The 18,439-nt window shown below is 37.6% G+C and overlaps 1 protein-coding gene across 1 annotated transcript in view; it reads right to left on the reverse strand.

The window, feature by feature from the left end:
* Positions 1-18,439, reverse strand: part of RAD50 (RAD50 double strand break repair protein) — a 92,134-nt gene that overhangs the window by 27,669 nt on the left and 46,026 nt on the right. Inside the window, exons 12-19 of the mRNA XM_041760747.1 lie at positions 17,212-17,387; positions 16,433-16,670; positions 9,991-10,180; positions 9,631-9,757; positions 8,984-9,177; positions 6,313-6,423; positions 5,777-5,869; positions 5,589-5,702 (exon numbers count right to left, since the gene is read on the reverse strand). Of these exons, the coding sequence (XP_041616681.1) occupies positions 5,589-5,702; positions 5,777-5,869; positions 6,313-6,423; positions 8,984-9,177; positions 9,631-9,757; positions 9,991-10,180; positions 16,433-16,670; positions 17,212-17,387 (1,243 nt within the window). The remainder of the gene's footprint in view (positions 1-5,588; positions 5,703-5,776; positions 5,870-6,312; positions 6,424-8,983; positions 9,178-9,630; positions 9,758-9,990; positions 10,181-16,432; positions 16,671-17,211; positions 17,388-18,439) is intronic.

Raw genomic sequence — 18,439 nt, forward strand, 5'->3', positions numbered from 1 at the left:
GACCTGACCATGGTGATTATGAACTATGTTGTCAAGAGCCAAAAAGGAAACAGTTTACAAGTTGACTCTTTGGAATGTAGGGGAAAAAAAAAATCACCTGCAGAAATAGATTTGGCTCACAAAAGTCTAATATAGAAAATTCATCCTAAGTTCAGAGTCTAGACTTCTCAAGGAGAAAGCTAGGACCCTCCTCCAATAACCCTTCCAACTGAAATAAACCCAGTATTGTGGGAAGTGGGAGGGAGGGACAGATCTTTGGCCTTATCTTGTTGCCAACAGTAATGGCACAGAAATTACTAAGGAGTAAGGATCTGGGAGGTGGGCGAGAAGAAGGGAAGCCAAGGATTTCTGCCACATGCTTAACCTTGCCCACCTATGAATCACTATTCTGAAGTGGGTTTTCAAAAAAAATTGTCATTAAGGTCACCTTCAGTTTTCCTACAAATAGTAATACAAATACATACAATGGACTAAGGGCATTATTATAAGTAGTTAAAAATAACTAAAATGATATGGTTGTAAACGTCCTTTTGTTGCCAGGTAACCTAATGTGCCACTGCAGCTGCTGTGACTCTCAAAAATTCTTCCGTAGAAGACTACACTTGGACTGTTTCCTTATTAGGAACAGAAAACTAAGCACTTTTTTTTCTTTTTAATTAGGTCAGCTTCTAGTTGCTTTTAACAATCATTTTGAAAGACATACAGTACAGTTGTTAAACAGCACAAGTTTTGAAGTCAGGTACACCTAGGCTCAAATCTCAGCATTACAACTTTCAAATTTGATGACTTTTGGCAAATTAATTTAAATTCTGAGCCTCAGTTAACTTGTATATATTATGATAATAATTCCACATATCATATAATGATGTGAAGACTGAATGAACGAACATATATGTAAAATAATCAATACAGTGCCTAGCTCAGTAATTGATAGTGAAATGCTTTTTGGGTCAAAAATGTCCTTGTATTTTAAGCAGTGAGAATTCCAATTATAGTCTACAAAATATAAAGTACTGGCGAAAGAGGAAAGAAAGCCAGATGCAGTTAAAATACAACACAATTGTTTTTCTGTAATATTAGCAATTTGGCAATGTTAGGTCACATTCTACTTTGGTTACTCACTACTTTTGTGACCTTGGGCGAGACAGGTCACCTCCAGTTCTTTTCATCTAAAAAATGAGGGACACAGATTATTCAACTTCCAAATTTTTTATTCTGTGGACTAAATTTAGTAGAGCTTAAGTAGTAAATAAGGTACTGTTACGCTCAACTCTTAAATATTAACCCCATTTAGCTCAGATGACAGTCTATGCAGTGGGGTATCTAAAGCAAAATCTAAAAATTAACTGCATTCTAGGTAACTGTGATGTAGTAGCACAACAAATAGATTGCAGTTCAGTATCTACCAAGTCTGGCTGGGAAAAACACCATTAGAAAGGATAGCCTGAAAGTTCTGCAATGCTCTGGCTCAGTGATTGATGATATATCAGAATCCCTGAGGAACTTTAACAAGGCACAGATACTTCTGCCCATACCCCAGAGATTCTGACTTATTGGTCTGTAATGGAGACATAAACAAGTATATTTTTAACAACCCACGTGATTTTTTTTAAAATGGAGATGTAATTCATATGCCATAAAATTCAACATTTTAAAGTGTGTAATTTAGTGGTTTTTGTATATTCACAAGGTTATATAAGCATCATCACTAATTCCAGAACATTTACCACCCCCAAAGAAACTCAGTCCATATTAGCAATCTCTCTCGTCTCTCTCTCCTTCCCCTAGCTCCTGGCAACACTAATTTGCTTTTTGTCCATTTGGATATTCCTATTTCATGTAAACAGAATAATATGTGGTCATGTTTTTTTGGATTCTCTCATCACGTAGCAAGTTTTCAAGGTTTCTCCAAGTTGTGGCATACATTACTATTTCATTCCTTTTCATGGCTGAATAACATTCCTTTTTATGATGTGATGGTTAACAGTGTCAACTCAACTGGGCCTCAGGGTGCCTAGACATTTGGTTGAACATTATCTGAGTGTCTTGGAGACTATGAACATCTGAATTGGGAGACTGAAACAGGTTGCCCCCGCTAATGTGGGTGAGCCTCATCATACCAACGACAACCTGAATAGAACAAAAACACCAATCAGTGGTTACTGCTCCTGCCTGAATGTATGAGCTGGAACCCTGGTCTTTTCCTGCCTTTGGTCTTGAACTGAAACCTCGGCTCTTCTGGTTCTTACACCTTCAAACTCAGACTAGAACTATCTCATCAGTTCCCCTGGGTCTCTACCTGACTAACGACAGATCTTGGGAGTGCTCAGCTTCCACAAAAGTGTGAACCAATTCCTTAAAATAAACTTCTTTCTATAAATTTGTGTATATGTATATAACCTGTTGGTTCTGTTGTTCCGGAGAACTGTAATACATATTGGATACATCACACGGATCCATTCATCAGCTGATGACCATAATTTGACTAATGATGACATATTTTGACTAATGTGAATAATGCTACTATGAATATTCTTGTACAAGTTTTTATGTGAACATGTTTAAAATTTTCTTGGTTGTGTACCTAGGAGTGGTAAACCCAGGAGATTCTGATGGGTTCCCCTAGCTAACCTTTGTTCTCTAAAACACTCCAACATTTATTTTAGGCCTCAATCACACAACCTTCTAAAGAACCTTATTAAGGAAAGATAAAAGAGATGCTGAAACACACCGTGGGGGAAAAAAAGAGAGAAAAAGCTCCATGAGGTTTGTTAAGGATATAGTGTTAATAAGCTACAGTGTCCTTCTTCCCATGAATGTCTATGGGAAATATTTTTCTTTGGTCTTAATATGGGTCCTTTCAGCTCTCAGACAATGTGAATCTTTTTTTTTTTTTAATTTTTATTTATTTATGATAGTCACAGAGAGATAGAGAGAGAGGCAGAGACACAGGCAGAGGGAGAAGCAGGCTCCATGCACCGGGAGCCCGACGTGGGATTCGATCCCGGGTCTCCAGGATCGCGCCCTGGGCCAAAGGCAGGCGCCAAACCGCTGCGCCACCCAGGGATCCCGACAATGTGAATCTTAATTATAGTTGTGACTTCCTATCTTCCTGTGACTACTGGAATCTTTAGCAAGCATATCACATTTCATGGGCTACATTTTATATACTTACTACTCAATTGCCACATTGTCTCATTTTCCCACTAACTTAAAATGTTACTTGGCATTACTCTATGTATATAACTTATAAATAATTTCTAGAACAAGGTAGTTTACAAAAGTGAGCTAATACAGTCAGATTCACTAAGTTTAGATCATCAACTTGAAAAGGAAATGGTCAGGCAGCCAGGGTGGCTCAGCGGTTTAGCGCTGCCTTTGGCCCAGGGTGTGGTCCTGGAGACCCGGGATCAAGTCCCGCGTCAGGCTCCCTGCATGGAGCCCGCTTCTCCCTCTGCCTGTGTCTCTGCCTCTCTCTCTACCTCTCATGAATAAATGAAAAATCTTAAAAAAAAAAAAAAAAAAGGAAAGGAGAGAGTTACAAATGGGTAAATCTTAATGATCTTCGTGTATGTTATACATGGAGGGACACTGATTTAATAGACTGGGATTTTAAACAGGCATTCCACGTATACGCAAAGGATACATAAGTATCCTGTTATATATGCTATCTTCAATTTGTAGTTACTCAGCATTTATTAGATGGCAGAGATTACTTTTTTTTTAAGCTTTTATTTTTGGGATTACCTGGCTAGTTCAGTCAGTGGAGCATGTGACTCTTGATCTTGAGGTTGTGAGTTCGAGCCCCATGTCGGGGATAGAGATTACTTAAAAATAAAAACTTGGGGTGCCTGGGGGGGTAGAGTCAGTTAGGAAACTGACTCATAACTTCAACTCAGGTTGTACATAACCTCAGGATCATGAAATTGAGCCCCACATTGGGCTCCGGGCTCACTGAGATCCTCTCTCCCTCTACCCCTGCCACCTATATGTGCACTGTCTAAAATAAATACATCTTAAAAAAATAAAAAATAAATAAAAATCTTAAATAAAACAAAGATTTTATATTTTTCAGTAATCTCTACATCCATCATGGGGCTTGAACTTACAACCCTAACCTCAAGAGCTGCATGCCCCACCGACTGAACCAGCAAGGCACCCCTAGATGGCAGAGATTTACTTTTGACTAATATTCATATATTTGAAATACCTGGCACTATGGCCAGAGGCCCTGCAGGCAGATGATACAGCTAATCTTCAAACAGATTTTTAAAACACTATAACTAAATGATTAAAGCATTCATATAGCAAATTTTGTTGATAAGAGCAGGAATAGAGAAATGGTAGACATTAACTATCATGCTTACATAAGGAATGCTGAAGATAATTTCTCAATATGATTTTAATTATACTGTAGAAATTAATGTCCTTAATGGAGAAAATGAGACAGGAATTAACTGAAAAAAATGACAAAATATACAGATATTATACTTACAACTTTTAAGATTATTATGCCTCTATTCTTGTTTCGTGTGAATTTACGTTTCATTAGGTAAGAAAAGACAGAGGAAAAAAGATATATGCAGGATATTCATTGTTACCATTTGCAGTATTAAAAAAAAGTGATCAATTTATGGCCCACACACAAAATGGAGTATTTCATAATCATTAAAAAGTACATGGTGGATCTGTGAGCTAACTTGATATATAAGATCAAATTGCATTAAGTGAAAAGAAAAAAGGTGGAGAATATGAATGGTATGATCTTATACATAAAAGTAAATATGCTCACATACATACATACACACAGATATATTATTGATTTATCTACCTGCTGATATGAATAAGAAACTTCTTTAAGAACAAACAAAAAACTGTTAATAGTTATGACATCTAGAAATGAGACTGAGAATTGGCAGAAGGGGAGGGAGATTTTTTTTTTTATAAAGATTTTATTTATTTATTCACGAGTGACACAGAGAGAGAAGCAGAGACAGGCAGAAAGAGAAGCAGGCTTCTCACAGGCAGCCCTATACGGAACTCGATCCCAGGACCCTGGGATTACGCCCTGAGTCAATGGCAGATGCTCCACTGCTGAGCCACCCACACATCCCGGGGAGGGAGAATTTTAGGTTAAACTTTTTATGTTTAAATGTTTATATTTAAAATTAGCTTTGCGGTGCCTGGGTGACATAGTGAATTAAGTGTGACTCTTGCTTTTGGCTCAGGTCATGATCTCAGGCCCATGAGCTCGAGCCCTACACTGGGCTCTGCGCTGGACATGGAACCTTAAGATTCTCTCTCTCTCTGTGTCTCTTCCACCCTGCTCATGCTCTAAAATCAGTCAATAAATAAAAGCTTTTGTGTTTATACTTTTACCAAATGAGTCTTTTTTTTTTTTAAATAAAATTGGAAAAAAGGAAAAGACTATGTTATTAGAATTGCTTTTCTCTACTGTATGCATTTCTACTCGATGGATCTATTGAAAACAAAAGTAAAAATAAAGTAAAATAAATTAAGTAAAAACATAAAGAGAAGAATGTTACTGGTATAAGTAATATCAAAAGCCAGTAGCAAAAAAGACCTACCTTCTGTGTATCAATATCTTGTCTCATGATTCCCATTTCTTTATTTATATTTTCTTTGTGTTTCTCACATTCACTTAGTTGAGCTATTACTTGATTAAGTTCATTTTCTTTTTGCTGTACAAAAGAAAATTCTTTGAGCATGAAAAATAAAAGTATAAACAAATAAATAATTTTAAGTATTAAATTACCTTCTTATAGTCATCTTTCCCATCTTGAATATAATTCTCAATGTCTTTCATATAACCATGAATATTTTTAACCTTTTCTTTGATATCATTCATCTGTGGAAAAATATTTATTTTAGTATTTATTTAATACTAATGTTTATATACCGGTTGGGACACGGCATTTAGAAAGATTTATTTCCAAAGAAATATATATTAAGGTAACAAAAACTTAATAGGCAAACCCAGTGGAACAGTGGCTTGGAAGTTGGAGACTTGGGTTCCACTTCCCATCACCACCAAGTTTTATAATGAGACAATTCCCTTTATCATCTATGGGATTGGATTAAATAGTCTCTATTCTCAACTTCTATTTTAGATTAAAAAGCAAAATAATTTAATTTTAATCTTTAACAAGAATTTTTAATGTCAATTATGTCACAGATCTGAAAATACTATTTACCTTATGTTTTTAATTTCATGTGAAACACTAATGTCCAACATGGTGCTCTGAACATTAAGTTTAATATATGTATTTGATAATAAAAATAATATCTTACTTTATCCTGTGCTATTTTGTTGCTTTTATTTTTTTTGTTGATTAATTCTTCTTTTTCCTGTTGGAACTTCTCCAATATTGTTTCCAAAGGGCTTAACTGCTCTTTAGCATCCTAAAAATGAAAAATACAGACTTATACTCTATCATTTTATTTCAGGTGTCAGACTTTACAGTCCTCATAAAAGCACCTTCTAGGGATCCCTGGGTGGCGCAGCGGTTTAGCGCCTGTCTTTGGCCCAGGGCGCGATCCTGGAGACCCGGGATCGAATCCCACATCGGGCTCCCGGTGTATGGAGCCTGCTTCTCCCTCTGCCTGTGTCTCTGCCTCTCTCTCTCTGTGTGACTATCATAAATAAATAAAATAAAAAAAAAAAAAAAAAAAAAAAGCAGCTTCTATGTGTCAGGCTTTAAAAATTAACTCATTTGCTTTTTCCAATAACCCAATGAGGAGCCCTACCATTATTTTCATCCCATATGTCAGATCAGTAAACAGGCACACTAATGATTTGTCTGGGGTCATAAGAGCCAATAAATGAAGGATTCAGTATTCAAATCCTGGCTAGCTCCTGAGTCTTTCTCTTAGCCACTATGCTACATTGCTTCAAGCACTGACTTGATTCCTAATCCAGGCCATGTGCCCCAATTATATGAGCATGTGGCTTCAGGTGTAGTTTTTATGAGTTTGTAGGGGCTCTGTGTGACCAAAGAAGCGGTTCAGTTCAGGCCTCTCTTTTACAGATGGGAATATGACTACAGAGGACACTTTTGTCCTTAAGGTTAGTTTGCTAAGGCTAAGTAGGTATTTTATGGTAATAAAAAATATAAGTACATTGATGTTGGTGTATCCACACCTATATTGGAAGAAAGGGGGCTTTGAAATAACAAACTATTTTACTAATCAGGAGTCTACGTTGTTCAGCCTTACAACATTTCTAGAGTATAATTACATGACTACCACTGTTGAAAACAATGATCTTCAAGCACTCTAAAATAATGAATATCGAACAAACCCATAAAAGTAGAAATAACTCCTTAGTATCACACTTCAGTATAGGTATATTTTTGCATTTTATCATATTGAGAAGAGGTATGGTATGCTGGGAAGTCAAATGTAATAGACATTGAAGACCTATCTGAAAATAAACTGTGCCTCTTACTAGCTGCATGAACTTGGCTAAGACCTGGGGTTGTCCCTAAGTCTCAAACTCTTTTTTTATAAAAGGGGGATTTAGTCACAATTCTCAACCAGGTTACTAAGACACTGAACTGTTTAATGTTAAAAGGCTTTATAAAGAGTAAAAAACAAAATTTTTAAAAATATTTATTTATTCATGAGTGACACAGAGAGAGGCAGAGATTCAGGCAGGGGGAGAAGCAGGCTCCCTGTAGGGAACCTGATGTAGGACTCAATCCCAGGACTCCAGGATCACGCCCTGAGCTGAAGGCCGATGCTCAACCACTGAGCCACCCAGGCGTCCCAAGAGTAAAAAAAAAAAAAAAAAAAGCTATTACTATTTTATATCATACTCTAAGCCTCTGATCATATGCAATCCAAAAATACTTATGAAGCATTTATAGTAATTAATGACAGAGTCAGTAATATATTTAGTGCTCACTGAATGTTTATAATTATGAAAAACTAGGTAAAATTGTTATGTCTAAGGGGCACCGGGGTAGCTCAGTTAGTTAAACATCTGCCTTCAACTCAGGTCATGATACCAGGGTTGTGGGATTGAGCCCTGCTGAACTCCCTGCTCAGCAGGAAGCCTACTTCTTTCTCCTTTGCCTTCTGCCACTCCCCCTGCTTGTGTGCTCTCTCTCAAATAAAAAAATAAAATCTTTAAACAAAAAACCGAAATTGTTACTTCTTTTTTTTAAAATTTTATTTATTTGAGAGAGAGAGAAATAGCGAGCGCACACGCGTGCATGAGAGGGGCAAAAGGAGAATCAGACTCCCCACTGAACAGGAGCCCAATGCAGAGCTTAATCCTGGAACTCTGGGATCATGACCTGAGCTGAAGGCAGATGCTTAACTGACTAAGCTACCCAGGCACCCAAGATTATTATTTCTAAAACTGTTCAAAAATTTGAGTGGGCCTTAGATGTGATTAATCTAGATGAGAGATGCCAAATGGTTTCCATTCCACATAGTAACTCAATGCCTGCTTACTACAATGGGAAGGATTCTGAAACTACATCTAGAATCAAACAGAAAAAGCATTACGACTAAGAGATAGGGTCTGCCATGGATACAGGATCTGCAGGTAAGACAAATATCCCAGACAGGCAGGAATCCTTCTGTGTAGTTAGCCAGCCACCTAACCACTTCCAGTAACAGGAAGTTCACTAATTAACCAGGCAGCCAATTCCTCCATATTATGGCTAAAATCTTTACATATTAATACAAAGTTTGTCAACACAGGAGCCACAAAAGAATTATACTATTTTCTATTTAAGTCTCACAATAACCAGAGTTCTAGTCACTATGCCAATAAGAAGCATTTCACATATGTGAACTTACTTAAAAAACAGGTATGTGGGACATCTGGTTGGCTAAATCAGTAGAGTATGAGACACTTTATTTCAGGGTGGTGAATTAAAGCCCTGTGTTGGGCATAGAGCCTAATTAAAAAAAAAAAAAAAGATAAAAAACAGTTTTGTATGAAACTTACCTTTATCTCTCTGGATAAGGACTGAACTTCAGTGGATAATTCCACAGTCTGTTCCTCCATTTGCTGACGACGTTGTAAATTAGTGGATATCTGAAGTTTCTCTGATTTAAGTTCATTTGTTGTACTTTTTAGGTATTGAATCTGTTCCTGCTGGTCCTGTATAAGCTTACGATTCAATTCCATCTTACTGGAAACTACATGAAAACATAGTCACACAGCGATTAGTTTAAGGATATAGAAAATACTATGATCAGCAAGCTTCCATTTTTATAGCTCTATGGAATTCACAAAGGCTCAGCTTCTATGGATCCCACCCACTGCAAGAAAAGTGATACAGAATCCCTCCTGGTCACCCATGGGTTAAAATCACAGGGCAGGCAGGACTAAGAAAGAGTAGAGCTCATCTGATATCCATCATTCAAAATCTGTTATGCAAAGCAAGGTAACAAGTAAGGCTTTTAGAAAGAGGATGAATATTGCGAACTGGAAGAAAGACAGTTCCCTGTCCACATGATAGATATAAAATGTATGATAAAAAAGTATATGCTAGAAAAAAAAAAGTATATGCTAGGATGTTGAAGTCTTTATGGGTACATAAAAAAACTAACTATATATATAAAAAAAAAGAAAGAAAAAAACTATATTACCTGTATCTAATTTGTGTTGTTTTTCTTGTTTTTCCTGGTTTACTTGTTGAATAGTTCTATCCAAGTCTAGTCCTTGCAGCTTAGCTGCTTGTTGTGCAATTTTTCTTTCAACATCTTTAAGTTCCATCTTAAGAACAAAACAGTTATTTCCTTTAACAAACTTACATTATCATTATTTGGTATCTTTAAAAGTTGCTATTATTTTAAAATCTCAATTTGTCACCGATTTCAGATATAATTTTAACAAATAGGATAAAATGAATTTTAATAATTTAAATGATATAAATAATAGGAAACTAAAAATGAAAATGAATCACCATGAAACATGTTTTATTTGACCTTCAATTACAATAAACTTACCTGGAACCTCTCCATAATTGTAATATCTGTCAGACAAACTTTAGCACTTTCTTCTTCTGGCATTATTGTGCCTAAAAGCGTTTCCTGTTCCTCTATGTCATTCTTTAAGCGCTGTATGTCTCTATTGACATTCTGCAGTTTGTTTCTTAATTCTGGTATTTCCTTCTCCTTCAAATCAATTATGCTTTGCCTTAACAGAGAACACAATTAAAAATAAGCTAACAAATAATAATAATTTTAAAAAAGCTCTCTAAAAAGCTCTCTAATGTTTTCTTATCATGAAATGAAGGTTATGTATTTTTGGCAAGAGTATCATTAAGTGACTGTATCCTCCTCAGGGCATCAGATCAGCGGTACATAATGTCATATCTTATTAACGGAGATGTTAATCTTATTCACTTGGTTAACATGGTGTTAAGCCAGGTTTTACCCACTATAAAGTTATTATTTTTGTCTTTGTTATTAATAACAATCCTAGGAATACATGGGGACTGTGCCAGTATCTTGTTTCTCTCCAAATTTTTACCCACTGATTTTAGTATCCAATGATAGATTTTTCTCAGAACAATTTTTTTTTAATAATTTTTATTTATTTATGATAGGCACACAGTGAGAGAGAGAGAGAGGCAGAGACACAGGCAGAGGGAAAAGCAGGCTCCATGCACCGGGAGCCCGACGTAGGACTCAATCCCGGGTCTCCAGGATCGCGCCCTGGGCCAAAGGCAGGCGCTAAACTGCTGCGCCACCCAGGGATCCCTCAGAACAATTAAATAGTCTCCCCCTACCTCCATGCTGATCCACGGGGGATATATTTCAAGACCCCTGGTGGATGCCGGAAATCATGGATAGCACCAAACATTATATTATTTTTTCTGCAATAGAGTTTATAAACTAGGCACAGAGATTAACAATACTAATAATTAAACAATTATAACAATGTACTGTAATAAAAGTTATGTGAATATGGTCTCTCTTGAAATATCTTGTACTGGGGCACCTGAGTGGCTCAGTTGTTTAAGTGTCTGGTGATTTCAGCTCAGGTCATGATCTCACAGATTGTGGGATCAAGCCCTGAATTGGAGAGTCTGTACTCAGTGAAGAGTCTACTTGAGATTCTCCCCTTCTATGCCTACCCCCGCCCAAGTATGAATGCTCTCAAATACATATTAAAAAATATCTTATTGTACTGTACCCTCCCTCCCTCTTGTGATGTTTTATGGTAAGTTGCTTATATGATGATATGAAACAAGGAAAATGATGTAGGCCTTGTGACTTCAAATTGGGCTACTGTTAACATGATGATATGTCAGGAGGACCATCTGCTTCTGGACCACAGTTGATCTCAGGTTAATGTAAAGAGCAGAGAAGAAAACTGCAGGTAAGAAGGACTACTGTATTACTGTGCTATTTGCCAAACTGAGAGATTTTCAATAAATTAACTGACTATACTGATCAAAAGTGTCAAGATCATGAAAGACAGACTGAAGCACTACTGAAGACTGCAGGAGCCTAGGGAGAAATAACAACTAGGTGCCAGGTGGGATCCTGGGTTGGGTCCTGAAATAGAAAAACAACATTAATGGAAAGACTGCTGAAATTCTAATATGCTTTGTAGTTTAGTTAACAGTGCCACACAAATGTTAATTTCTTTGTTTTGACAATTAACTTATGGTTCCATAAATTGTGAATATCAGGAAAAGCAAGATGAAGGGTAGATGTGAATTCTCTGTATATTTTTGAAATTTTTCTGTACATCTAAAATTATTTCGAAACAAAAAGTTTAAAAAAAATGATTGAAAGGAGACCACTCAGCCAACTGCTACACGTGTTTACAGTACAGAAGCTGTTAACCACTTTACTGCTGCTACTGTTGCAAATGGATTACAACTCCTGTGGCAGGTACTGGCTTCTTATCTATTATTGTTGACACCTCTGAAACAATAAAACTGATGTTTAATCTTAAAAAAAAGCTATCAACTGTACTTCTGAAAAATTCCAGAATTCTTAATTATAAATTAGTATGATGAATTAATTTCTAATGGAGTCTTATAATAAACTAAAGGAAAAACCAGAAACTCAAGGGTTTGCTCTTACATACTACTACTACTTAATGATTTTTTAAAAATCCACACCATGACCAAGAAATGCCAACCTAAAGTGGTCTTTGGCAACAGAAGACCTGTTTGTTATGCCACTGAGATGAAAAAATGTCCTGAGTAAATATGAAGGTATGTAGATTATGAGTAGTTCCATACCCATGTTACTTCTTGAATCTTGTGATCATAGCCCAGAAGTTGATCTTAAAAAATGTTCCCAATACCTAAAAAGTGACAGCTATGATAGCCTAATGAAATCAAGCATTCACTTGACTGGGGACATCTTTGTGAAGAACTACATGTATCCATTCAATTTTAGCCCTATCCTTACATCTTCACATACACACACAAAAAACCCTCTTATTGATGTGGTCCAGGGGTTTTGACAATTTCTGGCAATTATCTACGATGCTAAACGCTAAAATAAGTATTATCAGAAAGAGAAAAGATGTTTCCCAAAAGAATAGGTTATTGAAATTAGGATGCTTTGGTTTTGTAAAATTTTCACAAACTCAGTTCATCTTTTTGTGACAGCATTCCTTTTCCAAGGGGATTTTATGTAAAAGAAACCAACACATATATGGTTGGTTGAAAAATCATAGAAATGGGGAAAAATACTTTTTATTTAACTGAGATTTGTAATAAACCTGATTCAGTATGAAGCAAAATGAGAAACAGGTATATTTTCATCTGAGATTTCATTCACGAAGGTGTTCTTAAATTAAGTGTTGGTGACCTTTGGCCTTTAAATGAAAATATTTTCCTCAGAGAGAGTAAGATGTGGCTCTTCACTAGCTCTTTGAGCTCACTTTCAATTACTTTTCCCTTTGGCCTCAGGGATTTTGTACTGCCTGGAATGTTCTTCTCCTGGACAAATGCATGGCTAGCTCCCTTACTTCTCTCAGGTCCACACTCAAATGCCACCTTCAACAGCAATTCCCCTCTCATCAATCCCTCAGGTAATTCTCCACTTCCTTGTCCTGCTGTATTTTTTTCCAAGGCATTCATTTACTTGTCTACTACATATTTATTTTTCCAGTTCAGGTTATCTTACTTTGCATGTGACAATCAGAATGACATATGGGTGCCACTCTAGATACTGGGGTACTATATGGATTAAAGTTAGCCACAAATACTTTGACAGTCTTCTCACTGAGAGGTGGAGTCTGTGTCCTCTCACTGAATCTTGGCAGGCTCTGTAACTCTGACAGAGACCAAGGGATAACAGCAGAAGTAACACTGTGCCAGTTTCTGGGCCTATGCCTTCAGATACTAGGAGTTTCGATTGCCTGTCTCTTGGACTACTTGCTCTTAGGATCCTTCATTTGGTAATCCAACCACTATGCTGTCAAAATCCCAAGACACACAGGCACTGTGTCTGACAGCCCCAGTTGCGTTCCCAGCCTGTAGTGTCACTGCAAGTCATTTGAGTAAGCCACCTTGAGCAATGGGCTTAGGAGGGTCTTGAGATGACTGCAGCCAACATCTGACTACAATCACATGAAAGACTCTACAAGGAACTACCCAGCTAAACCCAATTATCCCACGGACCCATGAAATATTCTAACAATGACTGTTGTGAGACATTAAGTTTTGAGGAGGTTTGTTACAAGCAATAAATAACTGGAACAGATATTGTAGCTCTCATTTATTCAGCAAATACTTAGCAATGTTACAACACAGATCCTTAAGGAAGTACAACTATGAATAAGGAATGTACCTTACTCTGAGATGGGGAGCTTTGATGGCAAGCGTCATAAAGTATAATACGAAGCTGATTTCTGCTATTTATATTAGTATGACACAAAATGAAGCTCTCAATTCCTCTAAGTGCACTTTCTACCAACTTCAAATTTTATCTTTTCTTTTCCTTTTGTCTCCTTATCACATTCTCTCTATAGACCCCAATAATCTCATTTTCACCCTTTCAAGATTATAGAACTTGTCTATTATTGCATAACAAAATATCCCAAAACTCAGTAGCCTAAAACAACAGCACTTATTTCAGGATCAGGAACAACCATATGGGTCCTTCTGACTCAGGCCGTTTTACTGAAGTTCCAGTCAAGCTGTTCGCCAGCGGTGCAGTCACCTCAAGGCCTGACTCCTGGATAATCAGTGTCCAAATGGTACTTGTGGTGGAAGGCCTCGGGTCCTTGTCAAGTGGGGCCTTTCACGGGGAGACTCACATGGCAGGTGGCTTCCCCCATATCCAAAAGAAAAGGAGAACAGGCAGCTGTACTGCCTTACCTAACTAACCTAATCTTGGAAGGGATATGCTATCACTTCTGTCATAATTTATCGGTTTCAAAGACCCATCTGGGAACATGGGAGAAGACTATACAGGAGCATGAATACCGGGAGGGAGAGATTGATCACTGGGAATCATCTTGGAGGCTGGCTATCACAAAGCTTACCTTTGTAGCCTTTTCCTGAAATTCCTCTTCAGTTTTCTGGACAACATACTCTCTTAGCTTTTCTGCTTCTAGAGTTGTTCTCAGTCTTATCCATTCAATATATTAACATAAGATTAATTTCTTAAAACACATTTTTCATTAAACCCCCTATCATCTATCAGTGAGTGTTGTAAATAGGCCTGAACATATAACATAGCCCTATCTTCTCAACTTATGGGAATCAAACTCCCCAAATGATTCCTCTAACTCGAGATCACCTTTCTATTATAGCACAGGACAGACTCTCCTTCCCTTTACACACAGTGCTCTCATTTCTCTCTATACTTGCCTTCTGTTAACTGAGTCAAATCAACTTCCCTACATTTTATTTTTTATTTTTAGAAGATTTTGTTTATTTGAGGGAGAGCCAGCATGAGTGTGGGGGTAGAGGGGCAGAGGAAGAAGCAGACACCCTGCTGAGCAAGGAGCTCAAAGTGGGGCTTGATCCCAGAGTCCTGGGATCATGATCTGAGCCGAAGGCAGACACTTAACTGACTGAACCACTCAGGTGCCCCCTGCTTCTTTTTAAAGATTTTATTTATTTATTTGAGAAAGTGAGAGCACAAGCTGAGGGAGCAGCAGAGGGAGAGGGAGAAGCAGGATCCCTGTAGAGCAAGGAGCCCAATGTGGGGCTTAATCCCAGGACCCCACGGATCATGACCTGAGCTGAAGGCAGACATTTAGCCAACTGAGTCACCCAGGTGCCCTCAAATTTCCTTATGCTTTACATTCCCCTCCCATATGTTCTCAAAATCTTATTCTCATTCTGTAGTCCTCTAGCTTCTCTCCTCTTAACTAATGCATTTGTCTGAACCAATTAAGAACTTAAGTGCAGCTTTCTAAATATTCAATTCTGAGAGTTTGTCTCCTTACATAGACCATCAGCCCCTTGAAGATTGTGTCATTTTGGTCTCTGTGGCCAATCTCTGCTCTATGTTGTGGAAGACACCAAGGCATCATCACATACTTTTCTGACTTGATTTTATTTATAAATAGGCCATCATATGAATTTCTTGAATAAGTGAGGGAAAAATAAACAAAATCATGATGACTCATTCTTCTTGAAAGTGGAAAAGACATACAAACATAGTTTAAAGTTTGTCTGTTGGGGGAGGTTTTCAGTATTTTAATTCTTTTGATGAATTGAGAAAGTGAGAGATCAGCAAACAGGTCTGTATCTGTCAAAATTTATGCCCTCAAGTCAAGTCTCAGAAATTAACACATACATACACACAAACAGAAAACAGTAGAAATTATAACTGCTCTATGACTAGTTTAAGAAGTCTACTTTTACATAATTTTTTTTTTAATTTTTATTTACTTATTTGAAAGAGAGAGAGAGAGAGAAAGAGAGAGAGAGAACACAAGCAGGGGAGAAGGGCAGAGGGAGAAGCAGACTCCCCGCTGAGCAGAGAGCTGGATGTGGGGCTCAATCCCAGGACCCTGAGATTATGATCTGAGCCAAAGGCAGATGCCTAACTTACTGAGCCACCCAGGCACCCCAATAATTGCCTTTTTTCTTTTTTTTTTTTAAGGATTTTATTTATTTATTTGACAGAGAAAGAAAGCACAAGCAGAAGGAATGGCAAACAGAAGGAGAAGGAACAGGAGGCTCCCTGCTGAGTAGAGAGCCCCACTTGGGGTTTGATCCCAGGACTCTAGGACCATGATCCAAGCTGAAGGCATATGCCCAACTGACTGAGCCACCCAAGGGCCCCACTTTTCCTTATAAGATAAATAACATGAGATGGGACACACTGGTTCAGAATCTTGACTTGTACTTTTATTCATCTAACCCATTGTGGAACACCTACCATATGCCAGGGACTGGATGGGTACCTTTTACAGTGCTGCTGTTCATGTACAGTAATGGTAAATCCCTATTCTTACCTCATAGGGACAAGTCCCAGCATTTCATCACGCCGCTTTTCTTTTTTCTTTAGTTCTGATTCTGTTGACTTGAGTTTATCTGGAGCAAGCCGCAGCTTAGACTGCAAATCACTGATGACTTCCTGTAATTCAGCTTCTGTTTGAAAAACCCTCTGACAGACAGGGCAACATGACTGGTTTTCATCCGTTAGCTGAGTAATGAATTGAGAGTAAACTGCTGTAGCTCCAGCCAGCATGGCTAATTTTAAGAAAATATATAAATTACCAGTAAGAATACACAATATAGTTTTGTCATTATGGTTCTATCTTAGATATATGATTATTCATCATTTATAAACATACAATGAAAAAATAAAAATTCTGTTATTTACATATTCTTTGAAAGGGCACAATACAGTCAGATTTGTATAAATTACTTTCTGGTAACACACAAAAAGCATCACAAAATTTTGGAGCATATTGTGTGCCAGAAACTGTTCTAAGAGCTTTATACTATAATCTCATTTTCTCTTCTTTAACATCCTGAGTAGTAGGTAATTATATCCTCTGAAGAAAAGGAATGATTTTCTGAATAAAAGAATCTGAAGAATCTGAATCTGAGAAAAGGAATGATTTGGTAATTTGCCCAAAGCCACAAAGTCAGTAAGTTGTAGAACCAGGACTGAAACTTAAAACCTTGTTTCTAGAACCAAGTTTTTAAAACTCTCATCCTTCATAATAACCTGTGAGTGAAAATTTACGAGTCAAAGTGCCTTGATAATATAAAGACGGTAACTTACCTCGCTGTTTTGAGGATTTTTCAATTTCTTCTTTAAGCCTGTCTAAATCACTTTCAAAGTCCTGGCTACCACAAACATCAAACAGCTTGTCTTCATAACTGGACAACTGCTCTTCTTTCCTTTTTAGTTCATTATTTATATGATTTTTATTTTGCTCAGCCGAAGCTAGTTCTTTGCTAAAATAAGAATATGAATTACAATTTTACAACATGAGAAATGAGTTTGAAAAGTCTGAGTAAGTAGATACAAAACAAAATCTGCCAATAAGTATTTCAAATGTTTGCTGTGACTAAGTACTTTTTTTGAGAAGTCAAAGCAACAGTCCATTTCTGCCTGAACTCTACCCCAAAGACAGTGATCGCCTTCCAAACCTGGTCGTTAACCTACTCCCAGACAAATGTGTGTAGGCAAAACTGTGTGATTTCTGGGGGTTCATGTCTTAGATCTCAGGTTAGGAACCTCAGCAAGAATATGCTTGCTGGGCAGCCCCGGTGGCTCAGTGGTTTAGTGCTGCCTTCAGCCCGGGGCCTGGTCCTGGAGACCTGGGATTGAGTCCCGCTTTGGGCTCCCTGAATGAAGCCTGCTTCTCCCTCTGCCTGTGTTTCTGCCTTTCTCTCTGTGTGTCTCTCATAAATAAATAAATAAATAAAATCTTAAAAAAAAGAAAAAAAGAAAAAAAAGAAAAAAAAAGAATATGCTTGCTGGACATACTGGAGAGAGAGAAGAGAAAGGGAGAACATTCTCTTAATTCCCTTTGAACCTTTCACAGTATCACTTCCCTTCACTCCTGAAAGAACTATAGGATACACTTCCCTTACACTTACAGGATACAAAGAATACACTTCCCTTCACTCCTGTAAGAACTTCATCCCTTCCTTTTTTTAAAAAAGATTTTATTTATTTATTCATGATAGACATGGGGAGAGAGAGAGAGAGAGAGAGGCAGAGACACAAGCAGAGGAAGAGGAAGAAGCAGGCTCCATGCCGGGAGCCTGACGCAGGACTCGATCCCAGGACTCCAGGGTCATGCCCTGGGCCAAAGGCAGGCGCTAAACCGCTGAGCCACCCAGGGATCCCACTTCATCCCTTCCTTGTTGCTGTCATCTACTTATGACATTATCCATTCCCTCTCATTCATCAAAGACCTTGCTCACTAGTATAATTCATCTCCACTACAACTCCTAAAATTATCCTAGCCAACCTCCATACCAATATAGATCAGGGTTTG

This window comes from Vulpes lagopus, chromosome 7, assembly GCF_018345385.1.
Source record: "Vulpes lagopus strain Blue_001 chromosome 7, ASM1834538v1, whole genome shotgun sequence".
NCBI classification, from domain to species: Eukaryota; Metazoa; Chordata; class Mammalia; order Carnivora; family Canidae; genus Vulpes; species Vulpes lagopus.